At 39.1% G+C, this 27,516-nt stretch overlaps 1 protein-coding gene across 5 annotated transcripts in view; it reads left to right on the top strand.

Moving 5' to 3' along the window:
• Positions 1-27,516, top strand: part of LOC126298466 (rho GTPase-activating protein 100F-like) — a 737,196-nt gene that overhangs the window by 631,846 nt on the left and 77,834 nt on the right. For all 5 annotated transcript variants that reach the window (XM_049989795.1, XM_049989799.1, XM_049989796.1 and 2 more), the window contains one exon: positions 17,006-17,166. In XM_049989795.1, the coding sequence (XP_049845752.1) occupies positions 17,006-17,166 (161 nt within the window). The remainder of the gene's footprint in view (positions 1-17,005; positions 17,167-27,516) is intronic.

Here is a 27,516-nt window from a genome sequence, read left to right on the forward strand (position 1 = left end):
CTGTTTCAGAAGTACTCGGTGGAGCCAACTGCAGCACATTGAATCTAGATTATGTCAATGGTCCTCTGTATGGCAGCACTCGTGAATCCTCATGTTCTAGTTGTGTCATCACATGCTCTTCACCATGATTAGCATTGGGGGTAGCCCCTCATACTGAAGCTTTGTGATCTTTGTGTGGGTCTTCAGTTGTCTCAAACAGGAAGTCCTATTCACTGATGAGTGCCTAAGGATTGTAGTATGACTCCATAAGGAGGACATGGTTGCTGTCTCTGCACTTTTGTCTTCTCAGTAAGGTTTATACTTCTCAACTTCAACTGTGAAGTCAGACAAGTGATGAAAGAGATGATACAGCACAAATTAGCATTTCAGTATCTTTTTGATAGTTCTACTTTTTGAACAGGGATAAAAATCTATACCAGGTCTCTTGAGATGTGTTTCACTGGCTGGTGCATGGTGTTACAGCACTGTAGGTCCTCCTCTCAGGCATCCAGGGTAAGTATGTGTGCCAGCTCTTTGCTTCTTCAGCTCTGATGATTAAGTGTTTCATGTAGTCATCCTGAGTATCATCTGGTTGAAATGTGAACAGTTTATCCACTGTTGTTAGAGCATCACAGCTGTGAAGTGGAAGGAATGATGTGATGTGTGTAGTGTCTTGCTTCATCATATTATACACAAGTGTCATGCTGGGCAGTTTTGTATCCCATTCTCTATATTCACCGTTGATTACATCAAGACTATATCTGCTAATGTTCTATTAAAGTGTTATGTAACATCACTTATCTTGTGTAGCAGGCAGTTGTCATACTGTAGCTAATGTTGCAACTTGTAGTTACCTCTGATACTAGTATTGATTGGAAAACTCTTCCATGATCAGAAATCATCACACATGGTGCTTTGTGCTTCAAAATTATGTCTTCTACAAGTAACCTTCCAATTTTTGGACTTTTGGTGGTTGGAGCCCCTTTGGTAACTATGTATCAGATAAGATAGTCATTGATTCCTGTTTGTTGATTTCAGGCACCTCACCAAGAGGTCAATTCCAATTCAGTGCAATACCACTGCTGCAGGCATAATTGGTACCAACTCTCATGGTGGTAGCTCTAACATATGCTTCCACTGCTGGCATTCTTTACAGTGACACGCATAGTCTCTAACAGATCAGTAGGTAACTCAGCCTTGATAACTGCATCTGATTCCGTCTAGAATCTTCACAAATCCCAGGTGACCAGATATTGGAACATCATGGAAAGACTTCAGGATAGTTGGTTGTAGTTGAGCTGGGATGATGAACAACCATTTCCATCCTATCAGATCATAGTTCCTTTATACCATGTTCTGTTTCTTAACTGGAATTCTTCTTTGGTTGCATCCTCCTCTTCCAGGCCCTATATGGTTTTCAGTAGTGTTGGATCTTTCTCTGTTTAGTAGCAATACCATTTACTGCAGTAATGACTGGGATTTCATCCACACTACTGTGTTTCACTGAAGGCTTCCTTGAAAAACAGTTGGAATCCTCGTGCTTATGTCCACTTTTGTATACCACTGTAACATTGCACTCCAAAAATGATGCAGTTGTTGGGCTACATCATCCGATATACACAGTTATAGTCCATCATAATAGTGAATAGTTTGCCAAATAAATGTGGTTAGAACCTCTTGATGGCCTAAACAACTGCAATGTATTCTTTCCCAGTTGTAGAATAGTTCAGCTCAGACTTGGAGAGTAATATGATGTGTAAGCTGCCATCATTTCAGCACTTTCTTAATTAGCACAAGAGCTGCATTCATCCCATAACCTCATCCGTGGAGTGAAGTTCTGTCTTGGCATTCTCATCACACAGTGCTAGATCTGGAGAAGACGTTAGTGCTTCCCAAAGGACAAGGAAAGATCCTTGTTGCATCTTGTTCCAGGAAAATTTGGTGACCCTGTGCATTAGTCCTTGCAACACATGTGCCTCCTTGTAGTAGTCCTTTATAGGTCATCAGCAGTGTGAGCACTTACCAAGAAAACTTCTCACAGCACAACTGCACCTAGGGTTCAGATAATATGTGACTGCTCTTACTTTATCTGGATCTGAATGGACACCATCACCATTAACTGGGTGCCCCAAAATTTTCATTTCTTGTGCAACAAAGAGACACTTTTTTGGATTTAGTGGAGGCCTACAACATGAATACACCTTTGCCTTTACACCAAGTTCAAAACATGTTCTGCAGCAATGTTCCCAACATTGTTCATGGCTAATGCTGGGCTACCAATGTTCTTAACAGGTTGGGAACACAAAAACAGTGTTCAGTGACTGTGTTGGTATAGACCAGAGAAATACTATTTCTGGTCTATTGCCCATGAAATGCTGCTTTGCAGGGCTAGTGTTTGTTTATTTTTTGACCTATTTCACAAATTGCAGGAACTATTTGAGATATGGCTGGCTTTGATATTTAGTATAAAGATGCAAGTTTTGATAGGCATCTTTCAGGTACTGTTGCCAGATCTGAAGAGTAACAGCATACCTCACATGAATAGCTTTTCTGAAATTTATGTCTTTTTTTAATAAATGGCCCTATAATACTCATTAGAATTTCAAAACTGGATGGTGACATCCTAGTGAAGTTATGAACATCAGAATCATCTATCAGATTCAGCTCACACAGTATCTCATTCTTGCCACATCATTTATGATGCCAGTAAACCTATGAATCTTTAAAGACTCAATCTCTCTTCAAACATCTGATTACTTTACAAATGAGTTACTATACTGGTAATGTGTTAAATATTTGACTTTAAGCATGTAAGCAAGAAAAAGCTTAGAAAAGGCTTGAAATTATGCTTAAAATTTGTTGGAAGATGCATAGTGCTCCCATTATCAAACAATTATTGCAGATAGTTTGTGTAATTAGCACTGCATTTTAAGCAAAATCAAATTTTTAATGCATCTAAATGTCTATGATGTCACATCTCCTGAACTGTGGCCTGCAACAAACTTTTGACATCACACTAGTTGACTTGTCTGCCATACTTTGTGAATGCTTGGCTCCAAGCAGGGCCCGTGGGAAATCAGTATGTTATTTAAATGGTACCCACTAAAGGTCTTAACTTTGTCATGTGCTATCAAGAGCTTGCATGCATTGAAGCACACAGTCAAGAATTATTAAATTCATCTGAATAGTTACTCATTCACCATCAGAGATGGCTGCTGGCACTTGTAAAACCTGCAGTGTCACATGCTGTGACAGACCCACCATGACCTATTTTTCTCGTGGGCCCAGACCTGAACTATGAGTCACACAGTGATATAATTTTGCAGGTACATTCAATTGTATATGTGGATACTTTCTGCAAACTGTGTTGTGAATAGAATCAGTAGTTAAAAAAAATAATAAAAAAACAATACATTAAAATGTTACGTGTGATACTGAAGTACTCCTATAATTATACAGTAAAAATGTGACAAGCAAAAAATTTTTTCTTTTCATCATTTTAATGGGAAGGGGGGTTGAAACAATGACAACTACATTTTTTTTCTTCGTCTACTTATTTCATTGAATATTATTAATGCAGCACCACATATCATTAATTCTTGCTCTTCACCTATCATAGCATAGATTTTGATGCTAATACACAATATGAATAGTTTGGTGACAGTTCATCATAGTAGATTATGTGAATAAATAATATAGAAATGTTTGTCACTAGTGTAGACAGGCATATGAACAAAAAACATCATAGCCAACATGTTTCTAACTTTGATGGAAAAATTTCTCAAACAATGTTGTGAACGGAAACACATTTTTATACTCACAAAGAGCGTACACAGCAATTGGATTGTTATATAATTTTTATATTTATGGTACATGAAGTTCAGAACTCCAATATCAAACATCCAAAAAAGTTTGACGCAACTCTAAAAATTTCTCAAGAAAGTCGGCATTGAAGTTTTCTGAGTATCTTTTCTACACTAAATTAAGGGCAAACTTTGACAACCATTGTAGGTCTGTAGTGGAGTGCTCCAATGCTACTGGGGGAACCTGCATTTATTTCCTCATAGATTTAAATTTTTCAGCAAAGATGCATGTTCTGCAAGCGTTTCTATTAGGCATAAAGTACATAAAAATTTTAATTTGTAATGTTGTTTTAAGCAAAGTTGATTGACAATCTTTTATAAAAGAGCAGTAATTAATTGTTTATATCTGGAATTAAAATTGGGTTTTTGTGTAGGATACATAATTAGAAATAAGAAGACAATTAAATATGTGTTAATTAGCATAGTCTTGAAGTATTTTATATTTAAATGATGTAGCTTTTTGAACTGAATTGAAAGTAAAATAAAATAAAATAATGACCTAAACAAGACTCAATCCAGCAGCTACCATCCTCAAGCACTACCTGTGTTTTTCCATGTTTATGTATTTTATGCCTCATGGAAATGCTTGTCGAACACACACCGTTTTTGGAAAATTTGAATCTAAATAAAATAATGACCTAAACAAGACTCAATCCAGCACCTACCATCCTCAAGCACTACCCGTGTTTTTCCATGTTTATGTATTTTATGCCTCATGGAAATGCTTGTCGAACACACACCGTTTTTGGAAATTTTGAATCTACTGGGAATCAGACCTAAGCCCTCTACTTGATAATCGAGCACTCTATTGTGAAGACACACTACTCATCAGAAAATTGATCTTATTGTAGCATATTAAAGGTGGTTGGAAAACTTAAATGGCAATTTTCTTGAGAAATTGTGAACATTGTATGTAACTGATGTGGGTAATTGATATATGAGTTCTGAACTTCACCCATCATAAGTATAACAAATTTAAAAAATCCAATTGTCATGTGGTCCTGTAGCCAGTGTAAATGTGGCTTAACATAGTTGTCAGTCAACTTAGATGCTCCTAGAGGTCTTAAAAAAAAAAAAATGACAGTGTCATCCACACAGCAAAGGCACAGGGTCCATTTAAGGTGCCAAAGCAAGTTGTCCATAACATACTCAAAGGTGTCTGGGGTGTTCCATAGTCCAGAGCACAACTTTCAACTCATGAGTGCTATCATATGTTATTAAGGAAGCCTTTCCAGGTCATCCTTGTCAACTTTGATTTGCCAGTAGCCTGCTACATGTCCATATTTGAGAAATACTTAGCACAGTTAAAGCAGTCTAGAGTGTCTGTGATGAAAGCAATGGGTAGACATCTTTTTTCATGATTTTGTTCACTCATCAACAAATATGCCAGAAGTGCCATGTGCCATTCTTTTTCTTCAAGAGGACCACATGAGGACCAAGAACTCTCTGAGGGTTCAATGGTGTCATCTTACAGCATATTCTCCACTTTCTCCTGAATTATCAACATCCTTCTCTTGCTGACATAGCTAAGTTCACATTCTAAGGATACATAAATTTACAGATATAGTAGCAAATTGTCACTGACTCCTATCAGTCAAATTTGAGCAACAATGGACTGTAAATATATATATGCTTTAATGAAAAGACACTAATGTAAATATCCTCCAGGACATTGTGGAAGTATTTTGTGAGAATGTACATATCATACACTGAAATGTCAAAGCAACTGGTATCAGCATGTGTATTCAAATACAAATGTACATAAGCAGGCAGAATGTGGCACTGCGGTTTGCAACACCTATGTGAGACAACAAGTGTCTGGCAAAGTTGTTACATCAATTACTGCTGCCACAATGGCAGGTTATCAAGATTTAAGTGAGTTAGAACATGATGTTATAGTCAGTGCACAAGCAATGGGGCACAGCATTTCCGAGGTAGCAAAGAAGTGGGGATTTTCCAATATGACCATTTCATGAGAGTACCGCGAATGTCAGGAATCCAGTAAAACATCAAATCTCCAACATCGCTGCGGTTGGAGAAATATCCTGCAAGAACAGAATCTATGATGACTGAAGAGAATCATTAAACATGACAGAAGTGTAACCCTTCTGCAAATTGCTTCAGATTTCAATGCTGGGTCATCAACAAGTGTCAGCATGTGAACCATTCAACAAAACACAATTGATATGGGCTTTCAGAGCTGAAGGCCCACTTGTTTACCCTTGATGACTGCACAACACAAAGCTTCGTGCCTTGTCTGGGCCCATCAACACCAACATTGGACTGTTGATCACTGGAAACATGTTGGCTGGGCAGACAAGTCTTGTTTCAAATTGTATTGAGTGGATGGACACGTTCAGGTATGGTGACAGCCTCGTGAATCGATGGACCCTGCACATCAGCAGGGGAGTGTTCAAGCTGGTGGAGGCTCTGTAATGGAGTGGGGCATGAGCAAATGGAGTGATATGGGACCCCTAGTAGGTCTAGATACAACACCAACAGGTGACACATACATAAGCATCCTGTCTGCTCACCTGCATCGATTCATGTCCATTGTGCATTCCGATGGACTTCAGCCTCCAGCAGGACAATGTGACACCCCACACATCCAGCACTGGTACAGAGTGACTCCAGGAATACTCTTCTGAGTTTAAACACTTTCACTGGCCACCAAACCCCCTGGACATGACCATTATTGCGCATATCTGGATGCCTTGCAACATGCTGTTCAGAAGAAATCTCCACCCCTTCGTACTCTTACAGATTCATGGACAGCCCTGCAGGATTCATGGTGTCAGTTCCTTCCAGCACTACTTGAGGCATTAGACGAGTCCATGCCACATCATGTTGTGGCACTTCTGCTTGCTCGCAGCCGCCCTACACGATATTAGGCAGGTGTACCAGTTTCTTTGGCTCTTCAGTTTACTGCAAACTGTGCACTTTCATGAGGTGTAATACTGCTTCTTTCTGCCAGACGACCTGCTATCTGTGGTGTGACTTCTTATCAGTGTTGAGAACTCCAAACTGTTAACTTCACTCTAAATAAACCCAAGATATTTCAAGGTTGACAGTTGTGTGATTACACTATTATCACCAAGAAGAAACCAGCAGGTAGGCTTGTGTTGATCTCAAAGGAGACTTCTCTGCCACAGTAGAAGGTGTGGTATTCTCTATACAAGTATGAGCTTTATAGTTGGTGAATTCAGACAGCATACCCATTCCTGATGTTGTCCTAGCATCCTGTAACTTGGGGCACATCAGTGTAGATGTCCTTGATCCTATTGAAAGTGAATACTTATCTACAACTACATCTACATACATACACTACAAGCCACAATATGGTGCATGGCATAGGGTATCTTGTATCACTACTAGTCATTCCCTTTCCTGTTCCACTCACAAATGGAGCAAGGGAAAACAATTGGTTATATGCCTCCATACAAGTCTAGTTTCTCTTTTCTTGTCTTCATCGCCCTTATACAAAATGTACATTGGTAGTGGTAAAACCATTCTGCAGTCAGCCACAAACACCGGTTCTCTAAATTATGTCAATAGTGTTTTGTGAAAAGAACATTGCCTTCAATTAAGGTGGTCCCATTTGAGTTCATGGAGCTTTTTTTAAATACTTGTATGTTGATCAAACCTACCAGTAACAAATCTAGCTGCACATCTCTGAATTACTTTTGATGTCTTCTTTTAACCCAATCTGGTGAGAATCCATTACACTCAAGCATTACTCAAGAATGTGTCATACTAGTGTTCTATACACAGTTTCCTTTACAGATGAGCTACTCATTCCTAGAATTCTCCCAATAAAATGAAGTTAATGCTCATCTTCCCTACTACTGACCTTATATGCTCATTCCATTTCATATCTTTTGTGATGTTATGGTCTAGTAACTGGGCCATATAGAATGCCTCACATCCACACATTTCCAGCCTCAACACCAATCTGAAACTTATCCATTACTACTCTCAAATTGGAAGCCATCCTTTATCCAATGAACACTGTGATGAAATCCTTAATGCATCTTCCTTCTTCGAACAGACTTTATCAGATCACTTATCTTCCCACATCCCATTCAAACCCATTTATCTTTATTGCTCCACAAAGCCTTTTGAGCTCTACATCTTGTCTATGAGTTCAATTGATTGATCAAAGTATAGTAAATGCAACAAAATGCACTGAGTATACTGCAACCTGAACACTACACTCCCCTTAAACTCTTCTATGTGCTACAAAGCCTTCAATCACCCCACTGGTAACATTCTTAAACCATACTACCCAATCCCAACAACAATCATGCATTTCGTAACAACCTAAATAAAGCTAAAGACTTTGCATCCTATCTCTCAGATATTGTTCCAATCCCTGATGATGACCCTTAGTTTGATTATTCCTTATTTTCTAAAATCCATGAAGCCATTGTTGCACCTTTGGCTCTTAAGTTTTAATACATTGACCACACAACACACACATACATGAAATGTATTCTCAGTAGCAAATATGGAAAACCAACTATCAGCTGTATAATGAAATGTCAACAAAAAAAAAATTATGTTGAGCTGGGACTCAAACCCAGAATTTCCGCTTATTGCAAGTTGTCGTCTTACTGTTTAGATTAGATTAGATAACATTTGCTTTCATCCCAATTGATCTGTAGTGAGAAGGTCTTCCAGGATGTAGAGCATGTCAGAAAAACAATAATACATGACAAATATTTACAACTCAAACAAATAAGCTAATGTACCATTCCACAGGTCCCAAGTGGAATGATCGTCATTTTTTTAATGTACACTATATGAAAGAATCATTTTACAAACACTAATGCACTGAATTTAAAGTAAGAAAGTTTTTTTTTTCATTTATAAGGTAATAAACATGTGATAGAACTACTATAATACTTATTTACAATGAGCACATTACTGCACTGAAATGGTGCAGAAGTTAGATTGTACTTCCACACACACACACACACACACACACACACACACACACACACACACACACACACTTATTTACAATGAACACATTACTGTACTGAAATTGTGCAGAAGTTATATATCTGCTCTACTGAGAAATTCATCAATGGAGTAGAAGTAGTTGGCCACCAATAAATCCTTTAGGCTTCTCTTAAGCTGAATTTCATTGGTTGTTAAGCTTTTTATTGCATCTGACAAGTTATTGAAAATGTGCACACCTTTTTGTACAAGACTTTAAATCTTGTGAAGATTATTCTTATTTCTAGTATTGACTCCATGAATTGAGTTGTTTGTTTGAAAAGGTGATATATTTTTAATGACAAATTTCATTAAGGGATAAATACATTGGGAAGCAGTAGTTAGTATCCCTAGTTCCCTAAACAGGCTTCTGCAGGATGTTCTTGAGTTCACACCACATATAACTCTTACTGCACATTTTTGTGCCTGGAAAACTTTAGCTTGACTTGATGAATTACCCCAAAAAATAATCCTATATTACATTATGGAATGAAAGTAAGCATAGTATGCCAGCTTTTTCATTTTTATATCCCCTACGTCTGACACAATTCGCATTGCAAATAGAGATCTGTTAAGATGCTTCAGCAGTTCTGTGGTGTGCTCCTCCCAGTTGAATTTATTATCAAGCTGTAATCCCAAGAATTTAACACTGTCCACATCTTCTATCTGCTTGTCATCGCATGTTAGGCTTATACTCGTGGGACACCCCTTACAAGTTCTGAAATGCATGTAGTGTGTTTTTTCAAAGTTTATTGACAAAGAATTGGCTAGGAACCAGTGATTAATGTCCACAAATATTTTATTAGTCAATCTTTCTAAGACTACGATTGATTTGCTATTTATTGCAAAGTTTGTATCATCGGCAAACAAAATGAACTTGGCATCTGGTAATGTTACTGATGAAAGGTCATTGATATACACAAGAAAAAGTAAGCGCCCTAAAATGGAACCTTGTGGGACCCCACATGTAGTTAGTTCCCACTTGGATGATGCCTGATAGCTTAGTACATGTCTCTTTCCGAATAACACCTTTTGTTTCCTGCCAGAGATATAAGATTTGAACCATTCTGCAGCATTTCCTGTTGCACCATAATATTCTAATTTACTTAAAAGGATATTGTGATACACATAGTCAAATGCCTTTGACAGATCACAAAATATACCAGCTGCCTGCAATTTTTTGTCTAATGATTTAAGCACATTTTCACTGTTAGTGTAAATAGCCTTCTCAATATCAGAACCCTTTAGAAATCTGAACTGTGACTTTGACAGTATGTTAGTTGAGATAAGATGGTTATAAAGCTGATTGTACATTAATTTTTCTAAAATTTTTGAGAATGCTGGCAAAAGTGAATTTGGATGGAAATTTGATGCTATTTCTTTATCTCCCTCCTTAAACAGTGGCTTAACTTCAGCATATTTCAACCTTTCAGGAAATATTCCACTGATAAATGACTGGTTACACAGATAGTTTAATATGTTACTTAACTCAGAATCACATTCTTTAATTTTCATCATACCCACTAGATGTTTTTGATTTTAAAGATTTTATGATGGATATTATTCCTGCTGGCGTAGTGAGGGTCAAATTCATATTATGGAAGTTACTTGAAATGTCTGGTCTGAGGTATTCCATAGCAGCATCTACAGAACCTGACAACCCCATCTTTTCAGTAACAGTTACAAAATGTTTGTTAAAAAGTTCTGCAAAACTATACATGTCTGTCACCAATGTATCATTTACTCTTAATGCTATGTGTCCCTTTTCACGTCTGGTTCTGCTGGTCTCCTCCTTCACTATATCCCATATTATCTTTATTTTGTTACCTGATATGACTATCTTTTCCTTGTAATATATTTGCTTTTATGTCCATATAACAGTCTTTAATATTTTGCAGTATTTCTTGTAATGTGCTATAGCATCAACATCAGAACTGTTTCGGATTGACAGATACAGTTTTCTTTTTGTTTCACAGGATACCCCTATTCCTTGAGTAATCCATTGCTTCTTTATGGCTTCTTTGTAGACTTTGCTCTAACATTAGTTAGGCTGTCTGACATGACTCATGGCCTGACCTAATCTTCCGTACATCATCAAACACATGTCTACAACTTGCACTTGTACATCCATTATGTATATTCCTATCCAGGGGAGGCATTTTAATTGAAAGTCACTCAGGCACTGTGGTATCATACCACAAACATATCTTAATATACCAAACACATCACAAGACACAATACAAACATTATATGCAAAATGAAATGTACCTCCTGGTCATGACTGTATTACCTATCCTTCCGAGAAATCCTTGTCAATGTTTATAACCCGATCCTTCACACAAGCTACTATCTTTATGTGTGGGAAATTTCCTATATCCTACATTTTGCTAAACTCAATAATTCTGGCAGTGACAGCTCCTCCTATCAACTATCAGCCTCATAGCAATGTTAGTAAGGTCTTCAAATATATTCTCTCCTAAGCATACATTAGTACCAAAACTAGCTACTACTTCTCACTATCAACCTGTGTGGCTTTCATTCTAACTTTTTCTTTGACTACCAGCTCTTGTATGTTATCCATCTCCCATCCCACCAACTCAATTATCATAGATCTGCATCTTTGTGGTCTTTGACTTGAGAAAGCATACGGCTGTGTTCGCATTACGGTCTCAATTTCAGACTTAAGATGTATTTACCTAAAATAAACTCTGTTTACTTTATTACATCTTTTCCAACCAACCATCCATTCTACGTAATCACAAACAACACTAGTTTTCACATCTCCCAATCCACTGCAATACATCAATAATATTGATTACCTTTCGGTGTATTGAATGCTCCAGAAACTCCACTGATCCTTTCAACTCTGACTTAACCAGTTTACCTATTTGTGCATTAAGTGTCTCCTTAAAATCAAACTTTCAAGATATTACAATGACTCATCCACAGCTTCCCTCACATGACCTCTCCCTCAAGGACCATCTACAACCATCCTATTCACTCAGTTCTCACAGTAAGAAACCTCAGAAGAGATCTTCACCACAAGCTAAGATGGAAACCACACATACTAACCAACCAAAAAATGCCCACGATAGACTAAAACTGCGAACCATCTGCATAAGGGGATTGCATCCCTCCGTCATGCTTCACGCTTACAAAGCGTTAATCTGGTCAGTCCTCTTTTATGCCAATGTTGCTTGGATTTTTGCTTCACCAAAATTTTCCCTCTTCTTCCAAATCCTTGAAGGGAATGTTGTCTTCCTCACTTTCCAAATCTGTCAACAAACTCTTGCTAGGATTGTGTATTAGTTTATTAATTTCTCCTATCTCCTATCTCACAGTCTATCTCATGGTCAGTTTGTTAGTTTCAAGTTCCATGGATCATTTTTTGCATGATAAATCAAAATGACGTGGAACAAGGCAATTTATATTCACATCACAAATTAACTTGTAAATATGGTTACTTGCTGAACATTTATAAGTTTTTCTTTAATTATTACTCTCTCAGACAAAAAAGGGACACGTCAGGTAGGGTTTATCTGAATGGGATGAAAATCAGGAAATGTGATTTACATTTACAGAAAAACAAATAATTGCAATTTCAGAGCAAATGGATATTTTATTCAAGAGAAAGAGCTTCACCTACTGAGCAAGTCAGTAATGCATTGTTGCACCTTTGGTGTTTATGTATTCAGCTTGGCATTAATTGACAGAGTTGATGGATGTCACCCTGAGGGGTATCGTGATAAATTGTGTCCAACTGCCATGTTAGAGCACCAAAATCCTGAGATGGCTGAGAGCCCTGCCCATAATGCTCCTAACATTCTCAGCTGGTGAGAGATCTGGTGACATTACTGGCTAAGTTAGGATTTGGTAACCATGACTGTGCGATGTAGAAACTCTCACAATGTTCAGGAGGCATTATGTAAACACAGGATAGCTTGTCATGAAGGGCAACAAAACATCGCATAGAATATCATTATTGTACTGCTGTGCTGTAAGGCTGCCACATATGGAACCAAAGCAGTCCTGATATGAAAAGAAATGGCGCCCAGATCATCATTCCTGGCTGTTGGGCCTTATGACGGGTGACAGTCAGGTTGGTAACCCACTGATGTCTGGGGCATCTCCAGAGACATCTTCAATGGTCATCAGGGCTCTGTGTGAAGAGGTTGTCATCATTAAAGACAATTCTACTTAAGTCAGAGAGATTCCAGACCAAAGACCAGTCTGGAGACAACCTGGGCAGTGGTAGGATACCAACATGACTATCACCCTCCAACCATGAATGATGGTCTGGGGTGCCATTTCTTTTTATAGCCATATTTCCTTGGTTGTCATCCACAGCAGCCTTACATCACAGTGGTACAGTAACAATATTTTATGCCCCATTTTGCTGCCTTTCATGGCAAGCTATCCTGGGCTTACATTTCAGCAAGATAATGCCTGCCTGCAACCAACAAGAGTTTCTATGCAACTGAGATCATTAGGAGCATTATGGACAGGACCCTCCAACCATCCCAGGATTTTGAGAGTCTAAGGTGGCAACTGGACAGAACTTTTCACAATATCCCTCTGAAGGACATCAAACAACTCTATGAATCAATGCCATGCTGAATAACTGCTTGCAATCGATGTGATAGTTACATTTGTTAAAAAAAATTGATTTTTAAAGCAAATTATTGTGACCTTCTTTTGGAAGTCAGTTTTAATTTGTTACCCTGTACACCAATATCCTCATTCCCAAGGCACTGCCACAGTCGAACATTACTTCTCCCAATAACATACCAACTCTATACCCACAACATCACATCACTGAGCAGCAGATAGGTACATTTACAAGTAGATTAAAGTATCAAAGTCCTCCTTTAAATTTATAAAAACGCATTCATGTTCATACATACACAAATCCAATATGCATGGCCTCCCACAGCTATAAGCTCTCACCTGGCAGTGTTATATGGAAACTTATTGGTGGGCCATCTAGAGGAACCTTTCCAAGCCACTCAGTATCCTAAAGCCATAGTCCAGTTCAGTTCATCCCATCTGTCCTCAGTCTCAACACCTTCTCTCTCATCCACTTCACCTGATCTCCTTCAATCCATCATGCCACTTTCCTGGATATGAAGTTACACATCTCCAATTGCTCTATTAAAACTTTTGCCCATAACAAGTCCACTAACTGTCAACAGTGCCACCCTTTCGATAACTGTTAACCCTTCTATGATAATAAGTTCTTACAATGTTGTATGGCCACCCATGGACAGCACATCTGTAGTGACTAGTAATCCTTTGGCATCATGCTGAAGGTCTTATTAAGACCTTCACAGACAGGTGATCCCCTTGAAAGCTAGTCTGCAAAACAGATCATTCCAACCATATCCACATATGCCAGTAATTGCCCAACCATGCTCAAAAACTAGCTGCAAACGAATTTCCTCATCATTATCCAGTATTAGTCTGTCCCATCACAGGCATACCTTATACCACTGGGCACAGGGTAGCTATGAATCAGTCAGATCATATATCAGCTCTGCTGTAACCTTACACCTTCAGTTATGTGTGCATAACCATTGACTAGCTGTCCACCTAAATGAAATGAATGGTTGCCACCCAACTGTGACCAAGAGCAGTGTTGACCACACAGTGGCAGAACACTACTGACTACAGTATTCTTCCTTGAGTTCTGTGGCTGTTTCAAAACATGTGAGATCTTATTCAACCCTTCTCCTCCTCCCCCCTCTCCCCAATTACCAACACCAGTTTCTTTAAGTTACATTGAAGGGAATTAAGGACTTCTCTTATAACACATCCTTGATCTTCACTGACCCCTGCCCCACACGCACCTCCACATCTGTCTTCATGCACCCCTTTCCCCACCCCCCCCCCTCCCCACTTAACTCACTCCACACACACACACACACACACACACACACACACACACACACACACACACACACACACACACACACACACCTCTCTGCAGTCTTCTTCCACTTCCTTTGTTCTGTCTCACAATCTGTCACTCTTCAGTGTGTGCTTGCACCATGGCAAGCTCACCACAGCCCCTTGTTGCCTCTTCCTCACAACCATCATCTTCATGCACCCCTTTCCCCACCCCCCCTCCCCACTTAACTCACTCCACACACACACACACACACACACACACACACACACACACACACACACACACACACACACACACACCTCTCTGCAGTCTTCTTCCACTTCCTTTGTTCTGTCTCACAATCTGTCACTCTTCAGTGTGTGCTTGCACCATGGCAAGCTCACCACAGCCCCTTGTTGCCTCTTCCTCACAACCATCAGTCATCCTTTGCTCTTACCCTGTCGCAGCTTCCTTTCCATTCTCACCAACTCCACCTGACACAACCCCTCACGTTAATTGAGATACAGCACCAGTACATTGTAGGTATGATATCTATATTAGGTAGTTGTGATAAAATACATCATCCATAAACTTGGAATGTTTTTAATCTTGTTTATATGCCAGGAGACCACTCAATAACTCAACCCAACTTTTACTCCTTTCACTATTTACTTACAGGTACCAAAAGTAGACATAAATATGGATACTGTAAATAGAATTCCATATGTGAAATTTCTAGGCATCCAGATGGAAAACAAATGAAGGTGGCACCAGGATTTAAATAAGTTAACAAAAAAGCTCAGTCCAAACTGCCCTCTATTTAGAACTGTCTCTCACATTTAATCCCTAGTGAATGTAAGATACACTGTAAAATTCACAATCATACTACTAGAAGTAAAAATAATTTCCTGTAACAGCTTGCAACCAGACATGAGGGTGAAAACTGGAAATATGAGATATTAAAAAATAAAGTAAAGCATACTTTGTCAGCCATTCATTCTGTAACTGATGGGAGTATTAGGATTCTGGAATATAAATTCAGGTTAACATAAATTTTTGTGTTAAGCACATTTTAATTTTTCCAGTAAATAGCAGACCTCAGAGTCAGTAAAGTTTCATAACCACTTCTTATGGTGCAACTGATAAAAACAGCAGGTGCTTTTCTGATAATATATGTAATATCTTAACAGGGGTCATCATATTAAAACCTTGAGAAATATCTCAGCAATTTCTTTTTGGCTCTACCAACTAATCCCACCGCCATGTCCTCAAAGGTGAAAGCCACAAGGTCCCTGGAGGTGAAAGGTAGGTCCCTGGTGCCTCATATCTGAAGCTTATTAGCTATGGGAGAAAACCCAGAAAATCTGTCAAGTCAGGTGGCCTAGAAATGGCAGCATCACCACTTGATTACTCTAGCAAGAGGTTGCTATCCCCTTATAGAGGAAAAAATTCAGCTCAAAATCTTCACAGAAATATACTAATTTATAATGCAGTAAATGAAGAAAGGTAATTAGAAGTAATTCCCATAGTTAAAGATGTGAGTATATTAGCACTAGTTGTAATTGTTTTTTTAAAAATACTTAACAGAAGTAATGTGCAATGGCTGCCTCTACCTGTAAACATATAACTTGGCTCATGCCACATACCTGATGGTTCTGTTTTATGATGGGATATATGGTAAACAATCTGTGAATGAGTGAATGGATGACATCATGTATTCCCCACAGTCATTTGTGATTTTAGAACTCATTCCCTAGTATAATATGGCTGATATAAATATACTGTTACAATCATAAAAGAGTAGATTACCAGACATTTTCCAGTGATTGCAGTTTATGACTTATCTGTAAAACTGATTAATGAACCAGAAACACATTTTAAAAAGAGCAAATAGGTCACAATATGGAAGTCAACAGATCATTATATGATTTCTGAATGTCATATTCTTTATATTATGGTTCTGTTGTCTATAGTTGATTTTTAACTTTTTAGTTCGAAATCTTGTTTCACCCTCTCCAGTTTCTCTTTGCCAACAGGCAGCAAAAAAATTAATAAATATTTAAGTTCTGGAAGTAAGAAACCCATAAATACTCATAATTGGTCAGGTTTCAATTCATATAATGAGTGTTGAAAAATGGATCAATCAGCAAACGGTTTTATTTTGCACTCTGTATTCAGACATTTTTTTTTTTTTTTTCGATAGGGTGCAACATATCACATATATATTCTATATCAAATGCAATATATTTATACTGATGAAACCATTTCCTTACAGGTGTTCTTAAAGACTATCTACGTGAACTTCCTGAGCCACTTTTCACAAAATGTTTATATCAAATGATGGTTGATGCTTTAAGTGTGTGTCTACCTGATGATCCAGAGGGAAATGCAAAGCTTATGTTTTCAATTTTGGATTGCCTCCCAAAAGTGAATAGGGTGAGTACATGCTTGAGAGATCCACAATTTTTTCACATGATTAATTCAATAATATGACTTAAAAAGAGTAAAATGCAATGAAGATAAAAAAAGGCATGTACAGACATTGGTCTTCAAAGCTCCACATGTCTGTGCCTTAAATTCTGACTGTTAGGTAGCCCACAAGGTGAAATTCAGCCATACAATTTTTAGGGTTCAATTCCTCAGTCAGTAAAAACAGAACTATTATGGGATCACTTTGTTGTCTGTCCGTGAAGATACTTTTTTTCTAGAAATGGTAGAGCTATCAAGTTGATATTTATGTCAGATACTACAATCTATGCTCCCTTGGTGGTATAAAAATTTAAGCTTCAAGTCAATGCAGTGAAAAGATACAGCCATTTATGTCACATATTTTGATACTTGCAAACTTACTCTTCAAAACCTACATATGAAGTATCCATGTAAATAATTAAGTTTGTACAGACCCCTTAGAGCATGAGTCAATCACACTTGACCAGTTTCTGATGAATGTGAAGACAACTCAGTCTGCTCATCACTTTCTTTTCAGTAGTGTAAAGTTGAGTTCATATTTACTGCACATAAAGTAAGCATTATGGTATTAAATTGCCCTTTGCTGAAACAGATTTGTCTGTAAGTGTACCAGTAGAGGAAAAGACAGCCATCCCATGTGTCCATATGTCAAGAACCAATAATTGTTTGTTCTATAAAGAGGGACTGTTCAGTAGTCACATGAAAACAAGGCCTTACCAAACATCAGTTATAGTTTATTTTGTATGCTCTCTAACTCTTTGTATTATATATAATCCCCAAGACCATGCTGCTGCCATGATCATTTATGCATAAACCAAAGAATTTACAATCTCTACAGGTTTTTGGTAGAATGTAATCAATCGCAGTATTTTGTCTGTTTGGTCAACTTGGTTTAAAATGAACAATATTAGTTTTTTCTATGTTTACTTTTAAGTTCTCTCTTTCAAAGTGAACTCTTGCCTTTTCAATAAAGTTATGTGTCTCTTCAACAAGGCTGGGCTCACTGTCTGCATACATAGTGATCAATTTCTGAAGTCATTAATATATATATGAAGAACAATACAGGAACCAAGTCTGAACCCTGTGGCTAACCATTCTTGGTACCTCCCCAGCTCGAGGACTCTGCTGATGTTTTTAGATTATCTGTACTTTAAATTTCGACCTTCTGCTCCTCCACTTAAATATGAATTAAACTATCTGTGCAGTGCCCCACTCATACTAGAATACTTAAGCTTATCTAGAAGACTTTCATGATTCACACAGTCAAATGCCTTTGAGAGATCACAAAATATCTCAATGTGTGATGTTCAGTTATTCAAAGTATTTAATCTGTGAAATCACACATAGCATTTTCTGTTGAAAAGCCTTTCGGAAAACCAAATTGACATTTTGTTAGCACTTCATTTTTACAAATATGTGATGCTGCTCTTGAACATGTTACTTTTTCAAGAATTATGGATAAAGCTGTCAGAAGTGAGATTGGATGGTAATTGTTAGCATCAGACATATCCCCTTTTTCATCAAATGGTTTAACAAGAGCATATTTCAGCGTATCTGGAAAAATTACCTGTTTCAGTGAGCTACTACATATGTGGCTGAGAATGCTACTTATCTGTTGGGAACAAGCTTTTAGTATTCTGTTGGAAATGCCATCAATTTGATGTGCACTTTTACTTTTGAGTAAATTTATTAGTTTCCTAATTTCAGTAGGAGAGGTTGGTTGAATTTCAATTTTGTCAAAATGGGCAGATATTGCCTGTTCCATATACTGCCTTGCATTTTCTAATGAAGAGCTGGATCTTATTTTATCTACAACACTTAAAAAATGATTATTAAAAATGTTTTCTACTTCTGACTTTCTGTTAACAAACTTTTCATTGAGTTTGATAGAAATACAGTCTTCCTCTGCTCTTCATTGCCCTATTTCCTTTTTAACAATATTCCAAATTATTTTAATTTTATTATCAGATGTGCTAATCTCACAAATGATGCACATACTTCTGGAATTTTTAATAACTTTTCTTAATACACTGCAGTAGTTTTTATAATGTCTCACTGTTTCTGGATCACTACTCCTTCTAGCCACAAGAAACATTTTCTTTTCTGTTTACAATATATGTATTTAAGCCTTTTATGGAATTTAAAAAAATTCAAAAAAAATGTGTGTGTACCTTTCTCCCAGAAACTGTTGAAAGTGTTTCTACCTTCTTTCCTCTAACAGGTCTTTAACTGACTTTTCAGCCGCAGAGAGGTACTGTAAATCTACTTTTCTCAAGATGTCTTGAGTGAAATTTCCGATCTTAAAGCCCATACTCTCTAATACCTTCATCATCCCTACATTCCCATGATTAAATACAGGAACTGCATCATAAGCTGCAATTGTGACAACTGTAGCAGATGAAAATGTGGTTTTAGGGCATCATTTCCAAATGAGTGAATTTAGAGACTCATTTGGAATCTGGGTTTTGTCATGAACACACTTTTTTAGAAATTTAGGATTGGCCAGAAACTTGTAAGTGGGCATGAAAATGTACAATATGTAATCCTCTCCTTTGAATCTAATTCACAAGATCATTGTTCACTGAGCTGCTACTGATGTGTTGCTTCAAAAAAGTGAGTGTAGCACGAAGGTCACAAGACACATTTAAATATTTTTCAGGCACTTCAGATGTGATTTCATCACTGAAATGTTGGGAACTTACTATCCATGAGGTGTACCAATAAACAAAAAGTAAATTGAATATTGACATTTTTGGCCCACTTCATGAACAGCCCTGCTTAAAAAATAATTCCAATTTTTACACCATTCATTTACACAAAGAGAGAGAGAGAGAGAGAGAGAGAGAGAGAGAGAGAGAGAGAGAGAGAGAGAGAGCTTGTGTCAGAACCTCGATGATACTTCCATCTGAAAAAGCTGAGTCATCATGTCACCACAACAAAATGAAATATTGAGCAAGAAACTGAAAAAAAGGTTAGAATTGTCCATCACAGAACCAGGATGTAAGATTTTACAGTGAGAATCATTAAAGTATGATAGTTTACTGTAGAATTACAACTGATTATTATTAAATAATGTCAGTTTTTACCATGCCCCATCCTATGTTACCTAAATAATCCTTGACTTTGTAGTATGAATTATTTAAGGGGACAACACTCTGCCTATCTAACCCATGTTAATTTAGGCAAGTATTTGACCCATTTCTGAAAAAAAAGACTATTTGATGCAGGACCTTAATATTTTTCTATATGTTACATGATGCTAATAGAGTCAACTGTACTAAAATCTACTTTATCCATTTTATAGTTTTTAAGAAATACTTTTTTAAATTTATTAACAAGAAATATTAAGTTTTTTCTGTTGAAAATATTTTTTTGTGAACTTTGTAATGGGGAAATATTAATGACTGTGGTACCAGAAGTGGTTTTTTATGTTATGCAGTCTCTGAAAATTTCATTAATTTATCTATGATAGTATCTTATGTAATGAGGCATAAGTATTGAAAATTTTAGTTTGCAGGAAATTGACTTTAAAGAAAGAACTTTTGAAATTTGTTACGTACACTTAATTAAAACTGTCCTGCTGCATATGATGGCCCTTCTTTGGCCTCTAGCAGGTCTTCCAGCTTCTTTTTCACCTTCCTGGATGTTTGCCTTGCTTTCTTGGCCATATTAAATGCAGCTATCCTCATTTTATCACAATGTTGCAACCCATTGACCGTATTTTCACCAGGATTAATTCCCAGCTTTCTTGGTACCCAACACTTTCCAAAATTACCTCAATTGAATGTAATAGCAGCAGCAGGTAGAGAATGCTGGTGAGCATAAGGTTCTCCCATTGCCTGAGCCCTATTCTATTTGCACTACAAATTTTCTCCTGATGGACACAATCCATGACATGGCTTACCGTCAGTAGAGGACTTATCGAAGAATATGGCCCAAACATCTCTCTTCATTGCCTCCAGATTTTCTTTATTTCTCCTAATTGCCTGCCCATAATATACCTGCAAGTTTTCTATTTCAGTTGTAGTTAACCGACCCTGTCCGGTCAACCATTTTCCATCTTCTAATTTTTTTCCTCTCATATCAATACTTAGTTTTCTCAGCCTTGTTCCCAAACGTTTTTGAACATGGCCTACACATTCTATTTTGCTAATAATGGCATCTTCACATGGTTTAGGGTTCACCACATTGTTGTATGCCTTACTGTCACCATCACCCAAATATTTAGTGTGCCGTATGCCTCTTGTTTCTACAGAGCGATGAAATATTTGTTGTACTCCATGAACTTCCATACCACCACTTGTTCCTCTAAAATTAGCCACACAGCTGTGTTCTTTATGTTCACTGACTTTACAACATTTGCCATATTTAGACATTATCTCCACATGTTACACTTTACTGGTGTCTTCACTTGTGGCAGTCACTACTCCCTTCAGAGAAGTATGTCCTCTTTTCTGCTAACTTCCATCAAGTGCAACTGCAATATCTGAACATCCATCATTTTCTTCCACTGCTTCCCCAGCAGCCAGTTTCATGCTTTCCTCAGTGACCTCATATACAGATTTCTTTAATATTCCAGTCAGTTTTCAAATTTATTTGGTGGTTGATGTAAGTTCATCACTGAACAAAATGTTCTCCCTGCAGCCATGTCCTTGCCAATGGATCATAAGGCATGAACTAATCTACCTTTTATGTCATAAGGGCCACTTGAATCTTTTTTTGAAGAACTCATAAATGAAATCACAGCTGAGAATTTAGTGCAAATTAAATCCAAAGCAGTTGGTAGGCCTTTTCTCCCACTGGTGCTCTCACAAATTTTCACACTCTGTGAGTCACCACACTGTCTACATTGTACAAATTTAGAAATTACATCTGCTAATATTCTCAAATTTATAATAATGTTACTGCATCACTTGTCACTTACAGTAAATTCATTGTAACTCTCTTGAAATGGTGAGAGCTTTTTTGATGATGCACTTGTTGAAGAATTACAATTAGAAACATCATTGCCAGGTGACATAACCTCTTGTACAGGAAGCTTTATAAAATTGTCGTTTCTTGAAAATACCTTTATGTTTCATCATCTTCAATAAACACAACAAAACACACATAAACAAGAACTGCAAATGTAAGTATAACAACATCTCGCAATCACACTTGAACAAAACTAACCACATGTTTGAAAGCAGCAGAAATAAAAGAGTACCAACTGTTGCATTTCAAGGATAGCCAACACACTTGGGAGTAAAAAAGAAACCTAATGTGCAATGTAGGGGATATAAAGATTTAAAATATATGCAGAAACATGGGTGACAGAAAAGTAGGCGTGGAACATAAACACATGTGGTAGGAAAATGCTCTTTCAATACTTGAAAAAAAATTTTTTTTCAGCCAAATCAATTTCAGAGTACTTAAATAAAACCTTAATATATCAAAATATGATGAAAAACAAAAATCAATTTTTTTAGACTTGAACCATGGTGTGGTCTCTTTGATATGCTTTAATTAGCTCTTTAAAACTTTGGATTTTAGTTGTCTCTTTAATCTCTTTGGGCAATTTACTGTATTCTCTTGTAGAGAATTCTGGTTCTGTTTTATGTTAATTTATGTTGTTGTGGTCTTCTGTTTGACGACGGGTTTGATGCAGCTCTCCATGATATTCTGTTGTGTGCCAGCCTCTTCATCTCCTAACAGCTACTACAGTGTACAGCCATTTGAATCTGCCTACTGGATTTATCCCTTGGTCTCTCTCTACAATTTTTACCATCCACAATTCCCCCCATTGCCAACTTGCTGATTCCTTCATGCCTCATGTCTCATGATGTGTCCCAATAACCGATCCCTTCTTTTAGTCAAGTTGTTCCATAAATTTATTGTTTGCCAAACTTGAGTCAGTACCTCTTCATTAATTACTTGAGCTACCCACCTAATTTTCAGCACTCTGTAGTACTACATTTTCTACTATTTTCTTCTTGTGTGAACTGCTTATCATTCATATTTCACTTACATACAAGTGTAGTGGCACCGCTGTTTAGGATAGGGAAAGTTAGTTTTGTGCAATATTCTGAGCACAAGCTACAGCCAGGTGTGAGCCAAATTGCAGTGAGTTATGCATACCAACAGTTTCAAAGTAGAATAGAGGCCACAGGACCATCAAATTGCTGAAAGAGTATACGTAGCAGTTTTGCATGTCGCAAATCACAGGCAGAAGGGGCCCAATGGCCAACCTAGTGTGTTATGAGTACATGACGTGAAGTGGGGCGTATGGCAAAACCGAGGCGCACAGTCGTATAAATAGGTGCGGGTTTCTATCCAGGCATGTCACAGTAAAGAAAGACGAGGAAAGACAGAGTGAAGAGAGGTGCTAAGCACAGAGAAAACGAGGAAGATAGAGTACAGCATGAAGTACCATATGCTTTGTGAACCAGAAAGTAGTAGAGTATTTGTAGTTTTTTTTCCATGTCATTTATCATTGGGTTTGCATAGAGTAATCAGGCATTGTATTTTCATATGTTGTATGAATTTTCAAATATAGCCTGGCGCAGACAGCAGTCCTTTTAAAGAAGGAGGAAGGGTGATGGTGATCCCTGTCCTCAGGTCACTGAAAAGGGAAGTGGAGCGTCTGACGTATGTTAAGTGTTGTTGGAGGAGAAATCAAACGCAGTTCTGGAGAAATAAATGCGTTGGAGTAAATTTTGCGGCAAAGCCATAAGAAATATGTGTTGAACAATGTCAGTTGTATGATTTCCTGTTTAAATTTTTTGTTATCAACAGTGCTGGGTCAGGGAAGTCTTGTTTATTGCACCAGTTCTTATAATGTAAGTTAAGGATGAAAGTAGTCACACAATCAGTGTTGAGTTAGGGACATGTGCACGGTGCAGTTATTTTTAGCCAGGGGGGAAGGAATAGACTGCTCAAGGGACATCGTGGGGCCAAAATTGAGCTTGCAATGGTCAGGATACATTGGATCTTCTCCACCTGCATAAAATTAATAGTAATAGCAAGTTGTTTTGAGTGGGGAGTATTTGCAGAAGCAAAACATATAGAGCTCCAGGGGAGTGGAATTGTAATCAATGGAAAGGTGTGTAACATAATAGGACTAACCTTCCACCTGCCAGCATCAATTTCTGGAGTCACGCAATTGAATGTTATGCAGCCACAGCTGTACTGGCCAGAAGCCACTTTAGAGTTTTTGCCAAGGCACAATCTGACCTTGTTAAATGAAACTCTGGAACCAGGTCTGTTGAGATCTGTTAACCAGTTCATTTTAGAGCAAGACTGGTGCATATCAGCCAAACAGCTTATGCAACATGTCGCTGATTACAGAGAAAGGCAACAGCAAATAACGATCATTTTGAGCACCTCTGTGCCAAGTGTCATCGCAGCCTTAACTTTGTTATGTGTTGTTTTCTTTCTGATCAGGCGGAGAGCTAATTCCAAGAGGGAACCAAGGGTAGTCCAAGTCCCAGTGGATTGGATATTGAGGGAATAAGACAAGTAGGTAAGGGGTCCATCGGGCAGTGATCGTCCAGTCATGGTTTTAAGGGACACTAGACCACATTTAAGTTCTCTAATAGTAAGGAAATATGCCATAGGTTCCAACCCAAACAAGTTAAGGGCTAGTTAAGGGTCGACCTGGGGACCAGGTCTTTCCAAAGAGGGGAATAATGTAGCGGCACCACTGTTTAGGATAGGGAAGTTAGTTTTGTACACTATTCTGAGCACAAGTTACAGACAGGTGCGGGCCGGATTGCAGTGAGTTACGCATACCATCAGTAGCAAAGTAGAATAGAGGCCACACTCTCTGGAAGAGTATACATAACAGTTTTGCATGTCGCAAGTCACAGGCAGAAGTGACCCAATGGGCAACCTAGCATGTTATGAGTACCTGATGCAAAGCAGCGCATATGGCAAAACAAAGGTGCACAGTCATGTATAAATAGGTGCAGGTTTCTAACAAGATTCATTCAAGTCTGGCAGCTCTCCTGGATGGGAGGGTGTCTCACACTACCAGCTACACACAGCAGCAGATGGGCGCCAGCATTCCAGTCCACGGCGGGTTGCTAGTTTGTCCCTCTGAGGCTGACGTGGGACCATAGCTAGCCAATGGCGGGGCACTCCGCAGCTCACTACTGCGGGCAGTTGTCTGGCTTTTAACACACGCCGGAGACATCCCAAAGTGAGGGCCGCAAATTCAGACGCCGGATCGCAGGGATCTCAGCCAAACTGGCGAGAAGTGCAGAGCTGGCTGCCTGCGGCTCACACTGCGGCTCACACTGAGCGACACTGAGTCGACAAAGACACATACCACTGAGTCAACTGCCAGCATCCTGATGATGCTGCAACTCCACTGGCATACAAGGCTGACACACAGTGCATGTATGGGTCACTGAGGCAGCCATTCTGTGCCAAGCCGTTTCGTAGACAGTGAAGTGGTGTCCTCAGCAATGTGGGACCCAGTGACGCAGACCGAGGGGAAAATAGCACTGTAGTTGGACGCAATAAATCACTTGGAAAGCTGACATGAGTCTTAATATAGTGCCTTCTACCTCTTCCCAATACGTTTGGTCATCCTGATAAATCGGTGGCAGAAGTTTGCACTGCACAAGGCTACACACCAGACTTTGTAACAATTAAATTTATTATAAGAATACAAGGTGTCTGTTCTTTTGGACATGTCCGAAAGAACAGGCACCATATGGGATCTGTAGATGTGATACATATTACATAAACTAAAGGTTGAGTGGAGAGAGAGGAAAGAAAAGGGAATGGACTATTGATGTCAACTGCACTGGGACTTTATGTCGAATCAGCAGTAATGAGTTAAAATATGTGGCAGCCAGTTGCATTTGCCACTGCACCATCTGGCCACAGTGTTTATTGCAACTGTGTGACTGTCTCAGCACACCTCTTGGCTGATCCACATTCCCACATTCCACTTGGCACTGCTGATTCCATGTGAAGTCCTGATGCAGTTGACATCAGTAGTCTCTTCCCTTCCCTTCCCTTCCCTTTCCTTTCCTTTCTCTCCCCTCAACCTTCAATTTACACACTTAAATTTGTATTAGATGTTATGAAATTATTTTTTTTCTAAAATGATTTTCATTCAGTAGGCAGTTAGCATCTTATATCCATTCTACACTCCTGGAAATGGAAAAAAGAACACATTGACACCGGTGTGTCAGACCCACCATACTTGCTCCGGACACTGCGAGAGGGCTGTACAAGCAATGATCACACGCACAGCACAGCGGACACACCAGGAACCGCGGTGTTGGCCGTCGAATGGCGCTAGCTGCGCAGCATTTGTGCACCGCTGCCGTCAGTGTCAGCCAGTTTGCCATGGCATACGGAGCTCCATCGCAGTCTTTAACACTGGTAGCATGCCGCGACAGCATGGATGTGAACCGTATGTGCAGTTGACGGACATTCAGCGAGGGCGTATAGTGGGCATGCGGGAGGCCGGGTGGACGTACCACCGAATTGCTCAACACGTGGGGCGTGAGGTCTCCACAGTACATCGATGTTGTCGCCAGTGGTCGGTGGAAGGTGCACGTGCCCGTCGACCTGGGACCGGACCGCAGCGACGCACGGATGCACGCCAAGACCGTAGGATCCTACGCAGTGCCGTAGGGGACCGCACCACCACTTCCCAGCAAATTAGGGACACTGATGCTCCTGGGGTATCGGCGAGGACCATTCGCAACCGTCTCCATGAAGCTGGGCTACTGTCCCGCACACCGTTAGGCCGTCTTCCGCTCACACCCCAACATCATGCAGCCCGCCTCCAGTGGTGTCGCGACAGGCGTGAATGGAGGGACGAATGGAGACGTGTCGTCTTCAGCGATGAGAGTCGCTTCTGGCTTGGTACCAATGATGGTCGTATGCGTGTTTGGCGCCGTGCAGGTGAGCGCCACAATCAGGACTGCATGCGACCGAGGCACACAGGGCCAACACCCGGCATCATGGTGTGGGGAGCGATCTCCTACACTGGCCGTACACCTCTGGTGATCGTCGAGGGGACACTGAATAGTGCACGGTACATCCAAACCGTCATCGAACCCATCGTTCTACCATTCCTAGACTGGCAAGGGAACTTGCTGTTCCAACAGGACAATGCACGTCTGCATGTATCCCGTGCCACCCAACGTGCTCTAGAAGGTGTAAGTCAACTACCCTGGCCAGCAAGATCTCCGGATCTGTCCCCCATTGAGCATGTTTGGGACTGGATGAAGCATCGTCTCACGCGGTCTGCACGTCCAGCACGAACGCTGGTCCAACTGAGGCGCCAGATGGAAATGGCATGGCAAGCCGTTC

Source organism: Schistocerca gregaria, chromosome X, assembly GCF_023897955.1.
Source record: "Schistocerca gregaria isolate iqSchGreg1 chromosome X, iqSchGreg1.2, whole genome shotgun sequence".
In the NCBI taxonomy this organism is placed as follows: Eukaryota; Metazoa; Arthropoda; class Insecta; order Orthoptera; family Acrididae; genus Schistocerca; species Schistocerca gregaria.